Source organism: Hippocampus comes, unplaced genomic scaffold, assembly GCF_001891065.2.
Source record: "Hippocampus comes isolate QL1 unplaced genomic scaffold, H_comes_QL1_v1.1 scaffold174, whole genome shotgun sequence".
Lineage (NCBI taxonomy): Eukaryota > Metazoa > Chordata > Actinopteri > Syngnathiformes > Syngnathidae > Hippocampus > Hippocampus comes.
The window spans coordinates 9,077,793-9,098,593 of record NW_017805983.1 but is presented as its reverse complement, the minus strand read 5'-3'; the positions used below and the strand labels follow the sequence as shown (position 1 = coordinate 9,098,593).

Genomic DNA, 20,801 nt, shown 5'->3' with positions numbered 1-20,801 from the left:
GACATTTTATATCGCACTTGGTTTTACTTTCCCTTCAGCGAAGGAGCATTTACTTTCGGAAAAGTTTCGGAAACTCTTCATTTCCATGTTAAGAGAAAAAAACACCTTAATGGCAGTTAGTTGGCTAACCCTCGTTAGCCACTTATTTGCTAAAGTGGATCCTAGGCGTTTGGCGTACGGAAACACTTAAAACAACTATCTTAATATGTCAGAGGGCAATAGTTTTGACGTATAATCAAAATACGAATGTTTGTCTTTGATCAAAAGTTGAAAGGTCGTTCTTTGAACGTCTATTACCTTTATCGAAGGTGTTGTGGTTGCCGCTTCTTCCTCTACTAAAGAGTCCCAATGAAACGTCCAGTGTGGAGTCCGTGGGACACCTAGTGGTCAAAACCTGAAAGCGCTGCACAGCCTTAAAAATACCTTTTTTCTCTCAAAACGTCATTTCGTTGCTACAGTATGCTGTCAATTTGAAATCTGTTCAAACACTCACAGATTGGTCTTTAGGTTTCAAATATAAATGACCTATTATCCTGGTTTCTTATTCTGACCAACATGACAGCAGTAGCTGGCTAGTGACATTGGCTAAACCTTTCATTTTATGGATTTTTAATAGCTGTTTTTTTTAATCTGATTTGGATGCGTTTTGGGTACATTTGATCAAAACAAAAAACTCACCAGTCCGCCATTCCATCTTCTATTGAGCCAATTGTTTGACATAATCACATTATAGTATTTTGTTCAGTTTTTTTTTTCACTTTAACTGACCTACTTTTCCAGTTTGTGGCCCATTCCAGAATTGGTACTATGTTTCACTGACAAAATAGATGATGAGCACTGCCTTAAATTTGTTTTCCCTTCTTGTTCCTCACTCTTGATGACCAACATAGATATCAATAACAGATTAAATAAGTTTCAAGCCAACATTTAATTTTATGTGTTAATTATGCATTGAAAGTCTCTCAGCATATACTGTACATAGCTCTGTGACTAAAACCGTTTTAGCATATAGAGGAAAAAAATATTGCGCTACGTGCTACGTGATTCAGTGGAAACCACATCAAGCTAAAGGCCGTCAGCGTTTCAATGCCTGAAGCTCTTACAAACTCATGGATTCTACACCTAAATGCCAGAGAATTCAGTAGTACTTATTTTTCCCTATCTGCCAAATATGGAGCCTCAAATATGACATATTCCATCTTGCGCATGCAGAAATAAAATATTGAATAAAGAGAGGCAGCGCATGCTAGAATTTAGCATCTGAGGGTCCCAGACTCAACTCCCGATGACCTGCACAGAGGTGCAGGTGGTGGGAGTAAAAGAGCAGCAAGAATCGCTTGCGCTTGTTGTGCAACTGTGCATCAATGGCGGTGTTTCAGCCACATCCTGTGCACATGGTATTTATTTTTCTGATGTGTGGTTGCGTGCCTGCAAGTAGCACTGCTCTTGTTTCTCACGCCTGATGCTATCTGTGCTCTCTGCTGTGTATTTGTAAAGTTTTTCTTAACTGGCTTGTGGACATGTAGCGTTTTCTCATTCCATCAAATGCAAATTTAGGTTCTGACGAAAACATATTTGTTGAGAAAGTGAACAACAAAAGATAAAAGGAATGACAGACAAAAATGAAACATTGAGGGTTGCATACTAATAGACTGTATGCAGATGGACTTGAAAAACTAGTCTTTATTTAATTGAAATGATTTCCTGCTCACCAGTAATAAACTGTAAACCAGTGTTTTGACAAAGTAGCAGCAATACAATTTGTCACTTTGCAAAATAAAATATTTAACAGAAAATGACAAGTAAAAACAACAGTGCAACATTCATTATCTAGGTATTCAATTACAGTATATACATTCAATGCGACAAACTAGTGTTTCTTGCTCTTTTCCTTTTTCTTCTTTTCCTGGTATTCCACAATCTTTTTGTGAAATATTCCTACAGGGGAAAAAACTGCAAGTTAACATAATACACACACACAGTTTTTCCTCACCAGGAAATGTACATTAACTGGATTAGAAGTTACCATCTGTAGCTTACTGGATCATTTATGAATTTATATGTAATTGGAATGAAGTAAATAGGAGAGTGCAAGCTTTGTTAAGAGTCTCACCCTGCTGTGGTCCTGTCTGCTGTTGCTCCACCTCCTGGATGAAGAGATCAAACATCTGAGTCTGGATGAACTTTTTGACAAAGTGTCGCGTGGTCTTTGACTCGATGGCTTTGTAGAAGCTCCTTTTCTCAAACACCCTCTGCTCTCCGGTGTGACTGCATTTCACGTAGGACATATAATGACCGACTGTTTTCACAAAAAACAGCAGGAAGGCCTCCGACACAACACGGTTCAGATCTTCTGTCGCTGAAAGAGAAGACAGAAACGTTACAATGAATGAACGACGAGATATATTTAACACTTGCAAACACAGCATTTGACCTACATGAGGCTTTCTTTCTCTGACCGAGTGCCTCTCGGATTTCACTGAGCAGTTTTGGGGGAAGAATAGAGTGCTCATCGCCGATCTGCAGCAGGGTCATTTTCAAAGCTTTTAATTTTATTTTTTGGAAAGTTGAGCACAATAATTACATGCAACTGACAAAAAAAAATCTCATGTCTTACAGAAACAATGAAGGTTTCCTTTTTGTTCTCTGATAAATCCACAATCAGTAGCTGTGAAAAATAAGAGAAAAGTATAGAGAAATGTCACTGTGGTGTTATATTGCACTGATGCCATTTTACAACAAGAAAAGCATGTGTGTCAATGTGTTGTATCAGTCGAAGAAAACTTAACTCACATCGCTTTGGTCGGTGACAAGGTCAAGCAGGTGTTTCTGTACTCCAAGCAGGTATGGAGTGGGTGCCATCACAACATCGATTAAAATCTCTGGAACGATTGAGATAAAAGTGTGCTGCCAGGTAAAAGGATAAAGAAGGGCTGCTACCGCATGTATGACCTGGGATAACGTGCTGCAGAGAAAAAAAGAGGAGAGAAAAATGTTATCCACCCACCAATGTTAGGAAAACGGATGTCATACCCATTTATAATGTCTTTATTTTAGCAATGAACACACCAAATTACAATAGAAAATGTAATAACGTGTTATCATAAAATTTGTATGCGCACAGTTTCGATGTGGAGAAAATACATGAAATTCAAATAAGATTAAGCAAATGCTAATTTAAATTCTAACATAGTTATACAACTGTTGAGATATTGACCTATGAATTATCTGTTGCAGTATACACTGTGTATACCGGGAGCAAGCATTTGCTTAGCAACACTTTAGTCGTTTATTTTATGAGTGCCCTTCATGAATGTTGGGGGCTGTTTCCTGATGTTTCCCCACTTGTTTTTTTTTCTGATGAACAGCAAGCAAAATTAGTTTTTCTGGTTTGTCTGTGTTACTCCAACACAAGGCAAAGTAGTGATTTTGATATATATATCAGGGAGTTCAGTTAAAATATAAAACGTAGCTAACCTGACGGATGACATACTGTATCAGTATTGAAATGACAATCTTCAACCTACAGCGCTGAACACATTTATGACATCACCATGACATACAGTATTTGTCTGAGAGACCATCCAGCATAATTAAGTGCTCGAATGCGGAGTCTTTCATTTTTAGTATGCTTTCGACATTTTACTATTTTCCACAGGAATGAGGAATTTCACATAGAATTCACTGTTTTGGACGCAAATCGAAGCTGATTCACTGGACTTCTCTGAAAAGTCAGAAATAAAGTCAGCATATTGACATCTATATCATTTTTCCAGTTGAAAAAAATAAAACACAGAAATGCAATTTGAAAAGGTAATTATTTTGCACTGAAAAAGGTTTGGATTAAAGCATGACAACACTGGTACCAGTGTAGCACACATAATGTATGCATACAATTATTGAGGTAATTAGCACTTCTTTTAATTTCGGGCAGCTTTAAATTTTTGGCATTATTAAGCAATGCATGTGTGAAAAATGACATCATCTTAATACAGAAGACACAAGAACAAACATTTGAATTCTATGCTATTGGGATTATGGTTTTATTAATTAATTACTTGACCGACCAGATTTAAAGAAACCATTCATTTTTTGGTGTACATTACAACTTACAACTACTGTGACTTGTAATAATTGTATTGTTTTGTCTAAGCAACAAACAACAAACAGGTTGTTATCCTGTTTATAATTATATTTGTACAAATAACATGGCTTATTGAATGATGAGCTGGGATAGGCTAATATCAAAGTTTGCTTGTAATATCTTAAGTATAATTCAAAGTCAGGTGAACACCAACGATTTAACCAAATAAGCCACTATATTCAGTGCTAGTACCAATGAAGTCGTATTTCAAGAATGAGTTTGCGGATAATACTCTATATGAATGGTAGTGTGTGGTTGAGTACAGGGCGAGTGCGCATTACCCCAACTCATCGGCAATGAAAATGATCCGTCTCTCAAGGACTGCGGCCGCAAACACCAGTAGCACCTCGTCATCTGTAAGGCAGCTGAACAGCACTTCAAAGTTGACGTGTTCCAGCCAGGAATCTAATGGCCGCGTCAGTCTTATAATCTGAGAAGAAAGAGAGTTACCACTGTCACTAATATGGCACACAGCGAATAGCAGGTCGTCGCCCACTTGGCATTTCAATTATCATACGGCCACTGTGCGATTTCCAATAATTGTGTTTATTCTCAGGTCAGTTGCAGGTTATTTCTCTGTCTTGATCACGTTATCAACAACACATGCAAGGTGCATATTTGAGTTTTTTTAAGGACTTCCACCGCTAGGTACTGACTGCAGTAATTATAGCACAGACATTGGCAAGCATCACTGAATAAGTGTAGTGAGTGAGAGCTGTTGAAACATGGGATGCGGCCTCATGCTCGGCGGTGTAAGTTGAGCAATGTGGGACAGGTTGAGACATACCTCCAAACAAACACACCCACCTTGAAGAATGAGTCTGTTCAAGCCATTACAACAACGTGGCCTCTCTTTTAATGTAGAAGCATAGCGCTTTCATTCAGACTTACCCCAAATTGCCATAAGACAATCATTTTGTGACACCGTTTTTTTGTGAGCCTAACTTCAAATACTCCAGAGGTAGGGTAGGCAGAATGTTCACTGAATAAGAAAATATGATATAATATGGTATATACATACAGACGGTACATAATTAATATAATAATATACACATCCCCGAGAGGGGATGTGTATATTAACCAGAGGTTTCAGTCGAAACACCAGAGGTTTCAGTCGCCTTTTCTGCTATTTTTGTAGTCACATCTTAAAGCACAAGGGCAAGAGTTTCCACAGCATCAGAAGCATGAAAGGTTTAAATAAATTGTTTGCGTGCCTGTGTGCTAGCAATGATCTTTCATTGTTCAAAGGTAGTAGTCAGGAGAAGAGTAACGGAGTAAATGTGGAACAACAGTGACATGACTTAGTGTTAAAAGTTCCTCCAAAATTGATGAAAAGACGGGAAGAAAACTGGTCAGGGAAGCGGCCAAGAGGCTGACAGCTAGACTGAAGGAGTTGCAGGAATTTCTGGCAGCCTTGCTAAAGATCTGAACTATATTTGGGTTTCATCAAAGGCACTTTAAAAAGGCAGGTGAATGCTGACTCCCATTTAACAAGTTTAAATGTGAGTGGTTAATTCTGAACACTGCCACATTGCCAGTAATAAGAGGATGTGCACACTTGCACAACCACATTATTGTCGTTGTACTTCCCCTCTTGAAAAGATTTATTTATTTTTTTCAATTGAGTTGGATGGGGTGTAGGTCACATTAATGGTGGAAAAAGTTTGGAAAATATTTTTTTTTGTCTCACTGATGGCATCACTCATACCCGGCATTTGAACAGGGATGTGTTGACTTTTTATATCCACCATATAATAAATGGATTTTTAACATGAAGAGAAATTTCATATTCACACTTCATATAACGCAAGTCCACAGACTTCTGATAATTCTACGTGGAGGTGTGGTATTGCTCTGACCTCAGTGCCCGACTCAGGAATGAAGCTTTTAATCTCCACAGTGTTTCCTGGAGCTGGGAATGGAGCCTCCCGCAATTTCTGCATGAATGGGTAAATCATAGCCATGGAGATCTGCCGCCTCTTCTCAACCTCATCAAATATCTGCCCGCAAAGAAAAAGACGAGTCATAAGACAATGCACCAACAGACATGAGAAGAAAAGTTGGAAAGACTGACGTTGTACTGGACTTTTCATCATGAGGTCTGTGCTATAACTTTGGCTCAAGGCACACTAATATCCCAGTTTGGTCTCTAGTTCAAGTATTAAGTGGAGATTCAGGACATTTGCGTGCCACTTGCAACAGAAAATTGAACTATGTTTCATGAATAATTAGTTAGGGTTTTTTTTTATTGTTTCCACTCACAAATATAAGTCTTTTGACACACATTTGTTTAAATCACCTCTGAAAACAGGCCAAAACAAGCCAAGCTGCTGATGATACAGTACGCCTCTGGGGGACGAGCCCCCTTCCCACCAGGCTGCAGGTTGGAGAGCAAAGTGGTTAGGATACATTACGACCATTTCCAGTTCACACAGTCGACATGCTAACCAGAAGACGCCTGCAGTATCCATTTCTTCGGCTGCCGTCAATCTCCGTCAACACAAAGGAGAAGGTCTCACTGTCAACACGCGGGGAATATGATGATTGAGAGATGTTGCATCGCAACGAACCATGAATTAAATGTGATGAAATTATTTCCAGAATGCATGTGTTTTTCAGTTGTACCTGTGATATTCGGTCAAAGGGGCCCATTTGATACCTTCTGGGAAGCAGAAGAGCGTGATCGCCTTGAGTGTTCGCTCCTCTTCCTCCTTTTGAAATTTGGCCATTCCATCCCTCTGAATGTACGCACATGCACAAAAGCACACAAGTCAACAAGGATGCACACAGGCATGCAAACAATTTATTTAAACCTTTCATGCACCTTGTAACCTGATAACATGATAAGCTGTCCACTGTAGTAACCGTTGTCCCTGAAAGGGTTAACGTGGCCATCGTCAGTGTGGACCTCAGTATTAGGAATGGGGAAACAGAGCCCCACCACATTCAGCCATCTGTGTTTATTTATTTGTCTTTCCAATACACCTTTTATATGTAACAGATAATCTTGATTGGCCCATGGCGTTTTATAATACAGTACAGCCCTAAGAATTCTGCGTGGCAACAGGTGGACGCGTGGCCACCATAAGAGTCAATGAAGAAAAACGATTCATTTTATTGAGCTACAGTACTTGTAAGACAGCTAAAATTCGAGTTTCTAAATGGAAAGGCTTTTCTTTTTGGAATGAATCACATGATTTGTTTGTAGTCTCTGTTAGACAACAACAATGACGTTAGCGCTACGGTATGTTAGGATAAACTGGAATGACTAAAGAAAGTCAGGCACACTCAAAATGAGGAAACAAGGACATTACTTGTCCTTTCATGTCAATCTGTTATCCATATTTGTAATTTTTGATGAAATACAAAAGTTGTTAATGTTACCTTGCCACTGACTCAAAATGATCTTATCCATGTTTTCATCACAAAAAATATAATTACATGGAACAAGTTGACATGCATCAACATGGTTCTAATTTAATATAATGGACACAGAATCGATAAAAAAATTTACATAATATGGAGAAGAGATTTCATTAGTCTATACTTCTTTGTACTCCTTTTTGAATATGAAATATGGAAAACAATATCTCATTTATGTTATTTTCAAATTTGTTTTTATGCTCAAAAGTCGAATCTATTTAATTAATTGAATCTAATGGTATGATATTGTACAAGCCAACCTTAGGGAACTGGTAGGTGATCTGAGGCTCATAGCTGTTGCCATCTTTGTTCTTCTTGAGGCTGACCACCACTAGGTACTCGAAAAAGTACTGACCACTGACAAAACGTCGTTGCCTAGTAGATTTGTCTTCCCCTGTTGGGCCCAGTGGCTCTGGAGGATCTTGCTCTTTCACTCCTTCAAAGATATTTGAAACGAATGACACGTTTTGTTAATTGTGGTGAACTGCTTGAACAGTTATCATTTAGGCATCATAGTTTGAATCAAATCTGTTTCAAATTTGATATCATCTGAAGATGAACAAGAACATGGATTTGCACACCGTTTCAAAGGAATTTATCCAAAGTAAATTACAAAGGTCGCATTGCAAAATGAGCAGCAAACCCCACCCCCGCAATGACTAATAGTTCACAAACACCAACCGCCTTACATTCTTTTGAAAGTAAAAGTAAAAATCAGGGCCAGGGGGCGAATTGCTTGTGGGAAGGGACTACTGCAGATACAAATTTAGAATTGAAGTTGAGCGACTGATCGATATTGGCATCATTGACAAATTAAAAAGCGAAAAACAAACAAAAAAAGGATTGCTTTTTTTTAACAATATGAAAGGTGTCTTAGCTGATGAAGAAGTATTATATTCCAGAAAGTAACTTATTTTTTTACCAGTTATAGTTAAATAGAACCAGTAAAGATTGAAGCACGTGCAAGATTTTGTGTCTACATTTCACTGCTTTAAGTTATTCAACTGTGATTTCAAGACAAATGCCCATTGCAAATTACAGGATTCAATGTTAACTGTGTTATTATAGATTACATATAGTTCAGAGGAAGACAAAAAAAAAAGGAGACGGAATATGCTGTATAGGTGTGTTTACACATCAAGACCCTGTTTTTTGACAAAGTAGTTCCCACCGAGGCTCTTCATGCAAGATGGCGATGCCATATGACACATCACTCATCGGGTAACACACCAACAAATTCAAAGGCGAATGTGTTAGAAGATGCAATAAAAGGAAGAAGCTCCAAAAACTAAAAATATTTTTAGAGATGTGATTCTAGAATGTAAAACTCACTATCTCTTTTGCCTTTGCGGAAAGAAGACCACATAGCACTGAGCCTCTTGAGTGCTTTTGGTCGTCCACTCCCATCTTCACTTGGGATGGTGCCTGTTAGGGAAGTAATGGTAGTTTAATTCATAATAAAATATTTACACATCAGTATACGTTCATTCAACCTTTTGACTATGACTGTGAAAATGCTATTGACACTCAGACATCAAGCAGAAGACCATCAATCACAACAAGGACGTACTATTGACAGCACCAAAGGCACAATAACACCATTGGCCACAACGCAACACAGGATTTTAGTTACAGTAAGCCCTTTTAAACTAAAAAGAATAACTTTCCTCTAAGTTTGAAGCGGAAATTTGGAATTCAACCAGAACTTGTTTGCTGCCGTCAAGAGAATTAGGGAACGGAGATTTTGGGTGCCAGTTTGAGCTCCACTGTTCTTGGTCTCATTTTTGGAAAATACATTTTCCAAAAATATGCAACGTATAGTATAGTCCAATGCAACTTCGATATTAAATATTTTTTTTTCTTCTGATTTTGAGTCAAGCCTGTTTCTCGATATGGGGTCTGCAAATGGCTGACAACGAGTCGATAGTGCATCCCGCCTCTTGTCCAAAGTCAGTTGGAATAGGTCACAATATATAAAATGGTTAGATCAGGGGTTCTTAATCTGGGTTGGATCAAACCCCAGGGGTTCGGTGAGTCGGTCTCAGGGGTTCGACGGAGCCTCTGCCATGGAGGGTAAGACACACGCAACATGTTAATTAGTTATGACACACCCGCTTGGCAATCACTGGCTGCAGATGATCACATGACATTGCATGTCCAATCAGTGCTGTGGGAAATTTAGTTCGCTTAGTCGTCAACGTGTGACTGTTGTGATAGTACGTCGTACAAAAAAAAAAGTATACATATATATATATACACACACACACACACACACACTGGTATTTATTTTTCACTCATAAAGGGTTCGGTGAATGTGCATATTAACTGGGTGGGTTCGGTACCTCTAAAAAGGTTAAGAACCACTGGGTTAGATGGATGATTGGCTTACCAGCAACATCCGAGATCAAGTTACTTTTGGGCTGTTCACCTAGAAAACACAAAAACTTTAGGTGAGTGTATAGATTTTAAAATAAGTTGTTTCAATTGACCCTTAATTGTCAGAGTACATGCATAAAATGGAATTAAGAAGACACATATAGATAGAGCAGTAGTTTGTCTCCAGGGAGACCTCTCCGAGCAAAAAGCTTCCACCTGTGTTCTTATTATTTTATCTACATGGCACCAAAAGCAGAACATTAGACTTTCAACAGATATATGAGATGCAACGGAACCAGGAACCAAAAGTCACTGTGAGGTTGATTTGGTTTGATTCCAGCTACTTTTAAGGACTGTCGGTCAGCCAACACTGTCCATAATATTGATACAGTAATGCAGAGCCAAAAAGTAGTAGAAGTTCATTCTGAGAGATTAATGGCATAAAATCACAGGAGCTTTCTCCAAGGTTTTTTTTTTGTTTTGTTTTGGAGGTTTTTAGAAAACCATGACAAGACAGCAGCAGGAGGTGATTAATTTTCTCATTGACAATAAAATCTTCTGTCAGAATGTAGCATTGAATGAATCACAAATGCGCAGGATATTAACTTTACTGCCAGGCTTATTCAACCAAGATTTGCGGTGACTTGATGAAAGACTCTCGAGCTGTTTTGGCCGTTTCAACATATTTTCTTCTCTGACTAAACTCACCAAAGACACATGTGGTATGTGTGCATGAACATAAGAGCAGGAATTTCCAGCATTGCTGATTGCTAATGTTCACAAGATTTTCGTTACATCCTCGTACATTTACTTAGCTGATAGGGATTTTATCAATGTTTCTGGAGTCCTGGCAACGTAGTATTTCACTAGTCTGTCCGAATAATTCTTAGAGCGTGCTAAAGCGATGGCAGGCTGCTGAAACATTTGTTTACTTCAGACTGCAGGGAAAGAATTTTCATACTTGTGCTGCGTTCACATCTCCTAGGATTACAAACAACCTCCAAAGAACTCTCTCAAACTCATCCTTTAAATGGCAAAAAGGAAACAGCCAATATTATTTGAAAGAAAAGAAAAACAATTCACTTAGCTTTTGAGCAAGCTACAACCTAGAGTCTTCAATTACAGTACCCCAAGAAGCATATTTTTTGAATTGTGGCAAGAAGCCAGAGTACCTAGAGAGAAACCACGCAAGCACGACAAGTACATACAAACCCCACACAGGACAAACGTGTTGTAATATATTACAAAAAAAAAAAATTAATAAGTGGAGTAGTCGCCCCCCACTGGGAAGAATGTTTAAATCCTCCATTGGTACTGGGAACCTAAAGGTTGTCACATGCAGAAACATGAGCCTGTCCCACAAAACAAGTTCAAGAGTATTTGAATATCCGCAAGTAAGTCAGCAAGTACTCGTCATTTACAAATGGTTAATGTTAACCGTGTGCTGATTCAGTGCAGCCCTCTTCATTACCTTACCGGTAAGTTGAACCAGTTCTCATGAAGTGGGTCATGATGGCAAAAGATGACTCATTCCAAACAAGCGTCATCAAGAGAAAACTACCAAACTAAACAAATGTCAGCAATAGAGATGTAATTAAACATTTAATATAGGGAAAAGGTCTCAGTTGCCACAGCTAGAACCATAATAGTTTGTTAATAATTAACCATTTCGAGTCGATATATTGGCATACTAACCTTAATTTAATAAATGACCGTCTAACACACACACACACACACACACACACACACACACACACACACACACACACACACACACACACACACACACTATTGTGTCTTTTTTGAAAGTATAACAAGGTTAAAGGGTATGAAGCACTATAACTGGAAAACAGGGGTGTCCCATTACAATGTTGATGTCTGATATTGGTCCTATATCAGCCCCCGTGTTCTCTCCATAAAAAAAGAAAAAAAAAGTATCAGACTATACTATATAATAAGATATATAATAATATATTATATTATATTGGCACTCATACAAGCAGTCTATTCCAGATTCCATTGCCAGCACATATTGAATGTAAAAAATGGATTCTGAAAGTACCGAAGTCAACTTAAATTATAATTTTGGAATTCAAACAGTAGAATTTGTTTTCATTATATCCAAGGGGCCGTTTTATTTATTTTTTATCTTGTCTACAAAAAAAAAAAAAATATTCAGTTTTGACTGTGAACTAATGCATTGTTGTGTTATTTCTCTATATTCGTTGCACAGTTGAGTGCCAATTGTTCTTCTATTTTTCTACAGTATACAGTATTTTTTTTCTATTGCATATTTATTTCATTTGTCTTATTTCCTTTTTAAGTTTTTGACTATTTTTTTGTGCTCCACACCGCAGAGTGAAAAGGAGTGGAGGGAATATTTACAGCGTGCCTTCCTAACTTTTCTACTTGCGCCGCTAAAATGTCAGATTAGGGCCACTGTGCTCCAAGTTACCGTTAAAAAAAAAGTTTGTTTGAGGCCCTGATTGTGTAATGTTAACATATTACCACATGCTGCATATAACATATATTAACTTGAAACTCAGTCATCTGTATTGTTATTAAAGAGGATGCACATTTCCAAGCAGCACTGATGTAAACAAAACACTGTCAATAACATCATAAATTGAAAATCCTAATGTTTACATTTTAGTCACGGAAACACAGTATGCTGAAAACAACATTGCGGTTATATTAGGAAGCATTGCATATTGTTTGTGACACAAAAGTCTCAACAAATCAAGCATTGTCAAGTCTGAACTACCTGGGTTAGAGCCATTTTGAAAAAAGAAAAAAAAAAGTCCTGTTCAACAAGCCTAACACCCAGGGGCTCCTGAACAAGTCACAACAGCATGCTGTCAATTCGAAAGGAAAGGGAATGGCATGATCCAGGGAAAATATGTCATAAAGAGACTCAAGTACATTGATAATGGTATCACTTCATTACCAGTTAACCATGTAATCAATGCAAATACCAAAACTGCACTTGCAGCTTTTCATAATTTTGCTTCGTCACGTTGCCTTTTTTATGGCAACAACCACATTCCACAGTTTAGATGGAGTCAGACATTAAGAATTTTCACCGGGTTTTGCTGAGTTAAAAAAAAAAAAGCAACATAAAGAACTAATGAATAACTCAAGCCCAAGCCTGACTCACCCACACTCCGTTTAAAGCAGCAATGTTAGTGAAATAGAAACAAAAATGTACAAGTCCACTTAAAAACCTAAAAAGAAGTTCAGGTTTTCATATGAAGCTCTGTGTAATGACATTCTATTGTTGCACTGTAAATCTATTGCTTTACAGTTCAACAATTTAAACAAAGACTACAACTGATTGGATTATACAGTGACTATTTTTCAAACCCACTTTCTGTTTCTGAAATATTAAAATAATTCAAAAAATGTGAAGCGAGACCATAAACAAAAAAGCAGTGACACGGCATTGTTTGCATTACATCACCTAAAAGATCTTAGCACTTACAAAGTGTCCAATTAGATTACTGTGATGTCAAACCATTGCTGCTGATATTTGTGTTAGGTGTTCGAAGTACAATGTTTAGATCTTGAAGTCGGTGAGCCGCTAATAATCATGCGTATTTGCCCAGCTTGCAGAGGCCAGAGAGCCGCTTTTAGCAACAGATGAGTATGAGCAGTGAAATGACTCAGTTGCCTTAATTGATTTGAATTGTCTTCTATTTCTCAATGCGAAGCTTTGGAAAGCACCACAAATTTCAACAATGTAGAATCCGCTGCTGTATCAGGGCCAAATTGAGGACAGGTTTCCTTGTTTGGCAAAGTTGTGCAAATATTTTTTGACTGTCCGTGTGACAACCACACCGAGCGAGAGGATTTTTTTTTTCTTTTACAGATGTTATTCATACAAATATTTACCTTAATTGTGACTTAAACGACTGCGTTTTAACGTTGCGAGTGACTCGGGCGCCCCCGCTTGCGTATTTTGGGTCGCCATTTAAAACAGAATTCCGTCGTAAAACGAGAACCACTATGTCATGCAGTTTGTTAATTTACGGTTTCTGGTTTGATGGCACTCATCAATAATACACAAATTGGAGACCACAGTTCAGAATTTAAATGGGTAAAGATATAGGAAAACCCCAAAAGGAGTCTCGCTAAGACACCTGACGGCAATATAAATGGACACGGTGAACACGTCAACAGCTTTCTGTCGATCAACATAGTGGAGATCACCTCCATTACTATCAATGTCTCTTTCTGTCAAACAAGAGCAGGTATATCGACAGGCTCAGTTGTCAACAACTTACTCCATCTACTTCTGAAGTCCGTCGAGCGGCGTCCAGCGCGTCTTCTCTTTGCCGTTTCACTCATTGCTGCCTTACTTACTCCTTTACGTCAACTTTTGAGTTGTATTTAGCAGGGATGGGACTAAACCAACAGCGGTAGAGCAAGTCGACCATCATCGCGTGTGTGTACGTGTGACTGGCAGTCCGTGCCTAGTGCTGCACAGTCTCAAGCAGCGTTGCCTTCACGTCCAACCTGTTGCGGTGGGATTTCTCATTTTCAGCCACCAAACGACCTCCGCGACATTAGTGCTGTTTGAAAGTGACTGCACCGCTAAAGTTGCTTAGGTTTTTTTTTTCAGTTCCCACAGCAAAACACTGAAGTGAAAGATGCTATACCGCAACTGCTGATTTCCAAAACGCTGTACTTTTTCTGACTTTTTACTTAACTCTCTCCTCTTGAAACTAGATATCTACGTTCGACTCCTTTATTTGTGAACGCGTTCTACACCTTTATTTGTGAAAATACTTTTTGAACCTTGTGAATGACAGGGGCGAAGATACAGGGTGGCCTAGGAGGGCCACGCCTTGTCAGTCTTGAATCACCCCCTTGGCCAACTCCTTATCTTATGGAATATTTTGATATATTGTATGCGTCTTTTCTGTTATGTTCATATAAACACAGTATTTTTAGACCCCTTAATACTCTGCCACATTACAGAAAAAAATATTGACTGCATACTTAAAGAATACATGTACAATTGATCTGAGTGAAAACTCAAACAACATTGCTCAGACGTCATTGTTTACCACACCACCCACAGTCATGGTATAATTAAATAAAATGCACACACTCATAATACAAGCAGGAACAAACTGGCATCAGCCGTCTGTGACAATTGATCACTCTGTTTAGATGCAAGCCAGTGAATAAGTGCATGAGATAGAAGTAAACTATGAGATAGTACTCAAAAGCAAAGCACTGCAAAGAAAATAGCATCATCTAATAAATTAAGCGCAGAAAATTTTTGTTTTTTACTGAGATTTGTTCCTACTTGATTATGAGAGTGATGGGCATTGTACTGCACTTGCACATCATTGTATTGTGTTTTTATTGATGTTTAACACAAAATCCCAGCTTCATTGTAATTGAATTTGCAAAATACTGGATGTGCCTTTGCGCAATGCATGTTAGGGAACACTACTGTACCTAGTGTAATCCAAGCCATGACCTTAAAACCCAGGTACATACCAAACAGTGATTTTTTTTGCATACCGTTACACTCTTAGTGATTACACATTCATGTGGTTTGAACCGTTATAATTGTTCCCCTGAGGGCAGTCATAACAATGTGACCAGCAATGAAAACAAGTTTGACACCCCTTCTCTAAATTGTCTGCATAGGTGTCAATGTGTGTGTCAATGGTTGCCCGGGTATCTACCCTGAGATGGACTGGTTATCAGTCCGAAGTGTACCCCACTTCTCACCCTAAATCAGCAATAGTAGTCTCCTCTTCCCAGTGAGAGTGAACAGGATTATCAATCCATCCATCTATTTTCCGATCCGCTTATCCTCATAAGGGTCGTGGGGCGTGCTGGAGCCTAGCTGCCTTTGGGCAGTAGGGGGGGTACACCCGGAACTGGTTGCCAGCCAATCGCAGGGCACACATAGACAAACAACGATCCACACTCACACTCACACCTAAGGGCAATTTAGAGTGTTCCATTAACCTGCCATGCATGTTTTTGGAATGTGGGAGGAAACCGGAGTATCCAGAGAAGACCCACGCAGGCACGGTGAGAACATGCAAACTCCACACAGGAAGGCCAGAGCCGGAATCGTACCCTGCACCTCTGCACTGTGAGGCCGATGCGCTAACCAGTTGACCACCAGGCCAGCTGAACAGGATTCGTGGTGTATAATATGGATGGACATTAAATTTCCCATTGTGGGTCAGTTGAAAGAAACTCTGACTCCAAATGTGTGTTTCATAAGATAGGATAATATCCTTTTTTGATACCCAAAGGGGACATTCAAGTGCTACAGAAGTAAAAATAAAATAAATAACATAGAATAAATCACTGTTATCCTTGCAATACATTGTATTATTGTTTTTATCTCAGGTGTTCAACATGACTTTCCTTCTTCGAGAATGTTAGGTACACCCTGCACAAACAAGCATACACACTCACATTCACACCTATGGTCAGTTGAGATTATTCACTTAACCTAGCATGGATGTTTTGAGAATGTTGTAGGAAGTTGGAGAATCTATGAAAATCACCCGTTACAGTAAGGCCCAAGTCAAGATTTATGTTGGGACTCTTGATTGTGAGGAGACGCATAAACTCTCACTGTGCTGCTGTTTTCAGGTATCAGACTAAGACATATGTAGAAACAAACATGACTTCAGTTGTCTGTCTAAAACAGCACCAGATGATTGTGGTTTACCTGTTTTATTCATTTGGACCGGAATGCTGTGCAACTGTGAGGCAGCAGCTCCATCTGAGAATTTCTCTGTTAAAAAAAAAAAAAAAAAAAAAAAAAAGTAATACAGCGAATATTAATGTACTTGATGTTGAGTGACCCGCGACCCTCGTGAGGATAAGTGGCTCAGATAATGGGTGGATGGATGTTGATGGATGCACATACTTCATCATATTGGAGGTCATTATGAAGATCTTATTATTTTATGTTGTGGTAAAAAAAGACAATTATGGCATTTACCTTTTCTTGAGAACTCTCTAGCTGATGAAAAGGACCATGCACCTCTCTGCTGTGAGACTCCACCTTCTTCGATACTGTTGTTCCTTTCTGTAGAAAGAGTGACCATCAGACGACAACATGTTTTCTAGATCCACTTTGTGTTCAATGGCCTTAAAAGCTCACTTTTAATGCGTAATGATGACATGCTGAAGCTCCTCCTCCAATTTCGGGACAGCGGCTGCACTGTGCTCTATTAGAACATGAAACAAAGAAAAAAGTGTATTTGTATACGTATATATGTACAGTATGTGTGTATTTTACACCCACACCCACAGATATATTTTTTCTCCGGGTACTTCGGTTTCCTCCCACATTCCAAAAACATTCATGGTAAGCTGATTGAACACTAAAAATTGTCCCTAGGTGTGAATGTGAGCGCGGATGATTATTCGTCTCTGTGTGCCCTGCAATTGGCTGGCAACCGGTTCAGGGTGTCCCCCGCCTACTGCCTGAAGACAGCTGGGATAGGCTCCAGCATGCGACCCTTGTCACACACACGCACACACAGTGTACTTAATATTCGTTTTCTTATTTTAAAACAAGAAAAAACACCATATCGCCACTTGCGTTGATACCCCTAATAGGCCTTTTTTAAATACATGATTTCATTGAATCTGTTGAGGGGATTTCTATGTATTCTCCGGGAGGACAAAAGCAGTTCATTTTCCTGACCTGATGTCATAATGTTGTCTACATTAAACCCACCAGTGAAGATCAGTGAGCAGCAGCAACTGTGTTGTGCCCTGGGACCTAATTTGTTTTTGGCTGTGGAGACAACTGTCTGGAGCTCCCGCTGAAAACCCACAGGGAGAACATTCAAACACCACACAGACTCAGGTGATAAGTGTGGTCTTTCCACCATATCTAAAAGAGATGACGGAGGCAGGGGCTGTACTTAATGCTATTAGGGCTCAGTGCCAACCCCAATTTTATCCACAGTGGGTCATGAACCGGTAACCCTCTGCTACAAAAACTGCTGCCTTGTTCTTGCAAGTATTTTTTTTTACAGGGTTGTATTGTGTGAAAGCTGGGTTGAAAGTAACAAGCATTTACATGGCTAATAAACTGTAACAACAAGAGTTGTTTTATATTGCAGAAATTTTGTTATAATCCAAGCACACATCCATCCACGCTTTCAAATGTGGAAGTCAGAGTCGAACAAGAAATGACTTCACAGGGGTCACCACAGTGACTGCATGATATAGTAATCTATGAACAAGTTAAGGTTTTCAATGAATCTAACATGCATGTTTTTGAAAGAGGAGAGCATGCAAACTTCACAGTGAATTAATTTGATTCAGTTTAATTTAACTATGCCTTGAGGAGAAATTCACCCACATTCTGTCACATATTTTTGTTGTTTTGCACACTACATCCAGTGAAAAAAACATTCATTTGCAAAAGAAAATCAAGAATACAATGTAAATCAACATCTTTTTTCTCTCTCACATTGTTGGTTTGGAATGGCACAGACCTTCCTTACAGTTGCAACACGGGAAATTTCATGTGTTCAAATGTTAATACCAAATTACCGCAATCGTATAATTTGCCCCATAACAGTTTCAATTTATGACATCTGAGACAAAGCTAAACTACAATCCAAAGAGCAACATTTGTGAAGGATTAACACTTACCCCGTGTGCGTGCTGTGATGTTGTATCCATGTCTGAGCTGCTCAAAGTGATTATTCATCAAGTGGATCCAAACGTACCGTAATGTCATCTGCTTGAATGTGTTCTTTGCTAAAACATGGATTACATTATTCTTTCGCACACAGTGTGGGCAACGGCGTGCCTGCTGTGAAACACACACATATGAGGAAGTGCACTTGTTGAAGTGTTGTCAGACTTCAGTGTCAAACTGGGATTTCCTCTTTCACTGTGAAGTCAAAGTACAGCGATATCATGATGTGGCTGTTTTCTGAGACGCACTTGTTATGTATCATTTATGACTCCTGATAAACTTTCTTCAGAGGTCTGATAACTGACGCACAGCAGATTCGGAAAGTACGTTTTTATTTGAGTCATAAACTGGTTAGAAAGTGGTGAGTCTGTTGAGGCAGGGACAGTCATGGGAGGAACGGTATTGTCGTCCAACTGGTTTGACTGACTGAGGCGTCATAATGAACTGGCCACATTGATATACAATACATAAAAGGTCTTGGACACAGTAGGTGGTTTCTTTGCTACCTTGGGCACACCTGTAGAGTTACACCTAAAGAATGGGAAGTTGTCTGTGTAGGACACCACCGTTATTGTAGTGTGTTTTGCCTGTCCACTTTTGTTGCTAACCGGAGTTAAATAATCCAGCCAAGAAGCCATGAGTCCGCTTTGCAAGCGTCTGTGTGTGTGTCTCTTGACGGTTCACGTGTGCAAATGTCTTCTGTCACTACAATATCTGATCAGTTAGTTTTATCGCACTGTGACAACTTTTACAATGGTAAAGAAAAATTTAATTACATATAAAAGTATAATGCGGGGCAGAGAGGGATGATTTTTCAAAAGATTACTTAAATAATATTTTATGTGTTGATTTCCTTGATGTATAGGTTGTGTAGGTACAGTAGTTGCTTGTTTGCTTGGGTGCACTAGAGTGGCCACATCTACCAGAGACAAATTGCTTGTATTTTTAACATTCTGATGAAAATCATTCTCCAGTTAAAAACAGCAACAACAACAAAAACAAATATGTGACTTTTGTTGTTTAAAATACAAGAATAAAACATGTCTTGGTGTGCTGATATCTATTCAAAGCAAATTAAGTGGAGAGTTTTTGCATGTCAGTTTTGTCCAGCATAGGGCAGCATGGAGCTGCATTTAACAGCATTGGGCTTTCATCACTCTTGAACTTGTAGTATAATGAACATCTGCAGCCTTTTAAGATCTTGTTTATCCATCTGTCCGTCTGCAATTCATCCAGCTACCCATCCATCCATCGAACCAGCCATAGTAATGTATTCATTAAAATTAATGAATGCATGCCTAGGTTCAGCAGCAGTTGGATTTTTATTTTCTCAAACATCATGGCTATAAATTCCAAAGCATGGCAAAGTTTTGTGCAAGCATTTACGGGTTAAACTTAAAAACAAAAAAAGGAAAATATCTCAAAAAATTGATGTGCTAGAAAAAGAGTAAGGACTTTTTTTTTTAAATCTGTGTCAAAAATACAAATAGGAACACATAAAGCCTTCTTTAATTAAAATTTGCTCTTGACCAGTGTAATATAACAAAGATTACAAATAATATAACCAGAATCAAACACTACACATTTGTGATTTCCACAGTGTGCCCCTACACGGGATTGTACAGACAATCACTTGTGTTTGGAAGATATTTTAGGCAATCATATGCGTGTGAGAATAGTTTGGGTAAGGTCCTTTTCTGTTCCAGCAAGACAACATGCCCTACAAAGTAAGGTCCCCAAAAGAGTGCTTAGGTGAGTTTGGTTCGACAAAACTTGCCTGGGTCTGACCTATTTGCCATCAGACACATTTGCAACAAATGCTTTGTTGTCTGATGCTCAGTCTGTGTAATCATACAGTAGCATGGTCGGACCTATTGAGTGGAGTCGTCTGAGTGGGAGCCACATAATCTGGACAGCCGAGAAACAGGACGCAAACAACACGCAACAGAAACTGGCATCTAATCACAAAGTCCTTGCCCCACATGTTCAAATTTATCTATGACGTACAATTGTTGTTGTGATTTTAGACAGATAATGAAACACTGTTTGTTACATCATGTTAAAGTTCAAACATGGCAATGCAGATAGCTCATTGACAGACACATTCGGCTGCTAACACAATACGGGAAGAGTAACCCCGATGCAAAC

At 38.8% G+C, this 20,801-nt stretch overlaps 1 protein-coding gene across 3 annotated transcripts; it reads right to left on the bottom strand.

The window, feature by feature from the left end:
- Positions 1 to 1,625: 1,625 nt before the first annotated feature.
- On the bottom strand, positions 1,626 to 18,920 carry dennd2da (DENN/MADD domain containing 2Da). 3 transcript variants are annotated; one of them, XM_019890780.1, is made up of 17 exons: positions 18,605 to 18,920; positions 17,094 to 17,160; positions 16,932 to 17,018; positions 16,656 to 16,721; positions 9,957 to 9,995; positions 8,900 to 8,992; positions 7,828 to 8,003; positions 6,770 to 6,882; positions 6,593 to 6,662; positions 6,444 to 6,521; positions 6,004 to 6,144; positions 4,426 to 4,574; positions 2,794 to 2,965; positions 2,618 to 2,668; positions 2,439 to 2,520; positions 2,114 to 2,359; positions 1,626 to 1,938 (listed from the first exon to the last, which is right to left on the bottom strand). In XM_019890780.1, exons 1-17 carry the CDS (start codon positions 18,632 to 18,634, stop codon positions 1,871 to 1,873), a joined length of 1,728 nt encoding a protein of 575 aa, XP_019746339.1. In that variant the 5' UTR covers positions 18,635 to 18,920; the 3' UTR covers positions 1,626 to 1,870. The 3 variants fall into 3 exon arrangements, with proteins under 3 accessions (XP_019746339.1, XP_019746340.1, XP_019746341.1); XM_019890781.1 differs by lacking the exon at positions 16,656 to 16,721 and having other exon boundaries at positions 18,605 to 18,918; XM_019890782.1 differs by lacking the exons at positions 16,656 to 16,721; positions 16,932 to 17,018; positions 17,094 to 17,160; positions 18,605 to 18,920 and adding an exon at positions 14,227 to 14,652.
- Positions 18,921 to 20,801: the final 1,881 nt, after the last annotated feature.

Bases quoted from the DNA above. Each gene is read 5' to 3' on its own strand.
- dennd2da (XM_019890780.1), bottom strand. From the start codon at position 18,634: ATGGATACAACATCACAGCACGCACACGGG. The intron at 17,161-18,604 runs GTAAGTGTTAAT...ATGTTCTAATAG, and splicing joins CATCACAGCACGCACACGGG to AGCACAGTGCAGCCGCTGTC. The intron at 4,575-6,003 runs GTCAGAGCAATA...CTTTCTTCTCAG, and splicing joins TTCCTGAGTCGGGCACTGAG to ATTATAAGACTGACGCGGCC.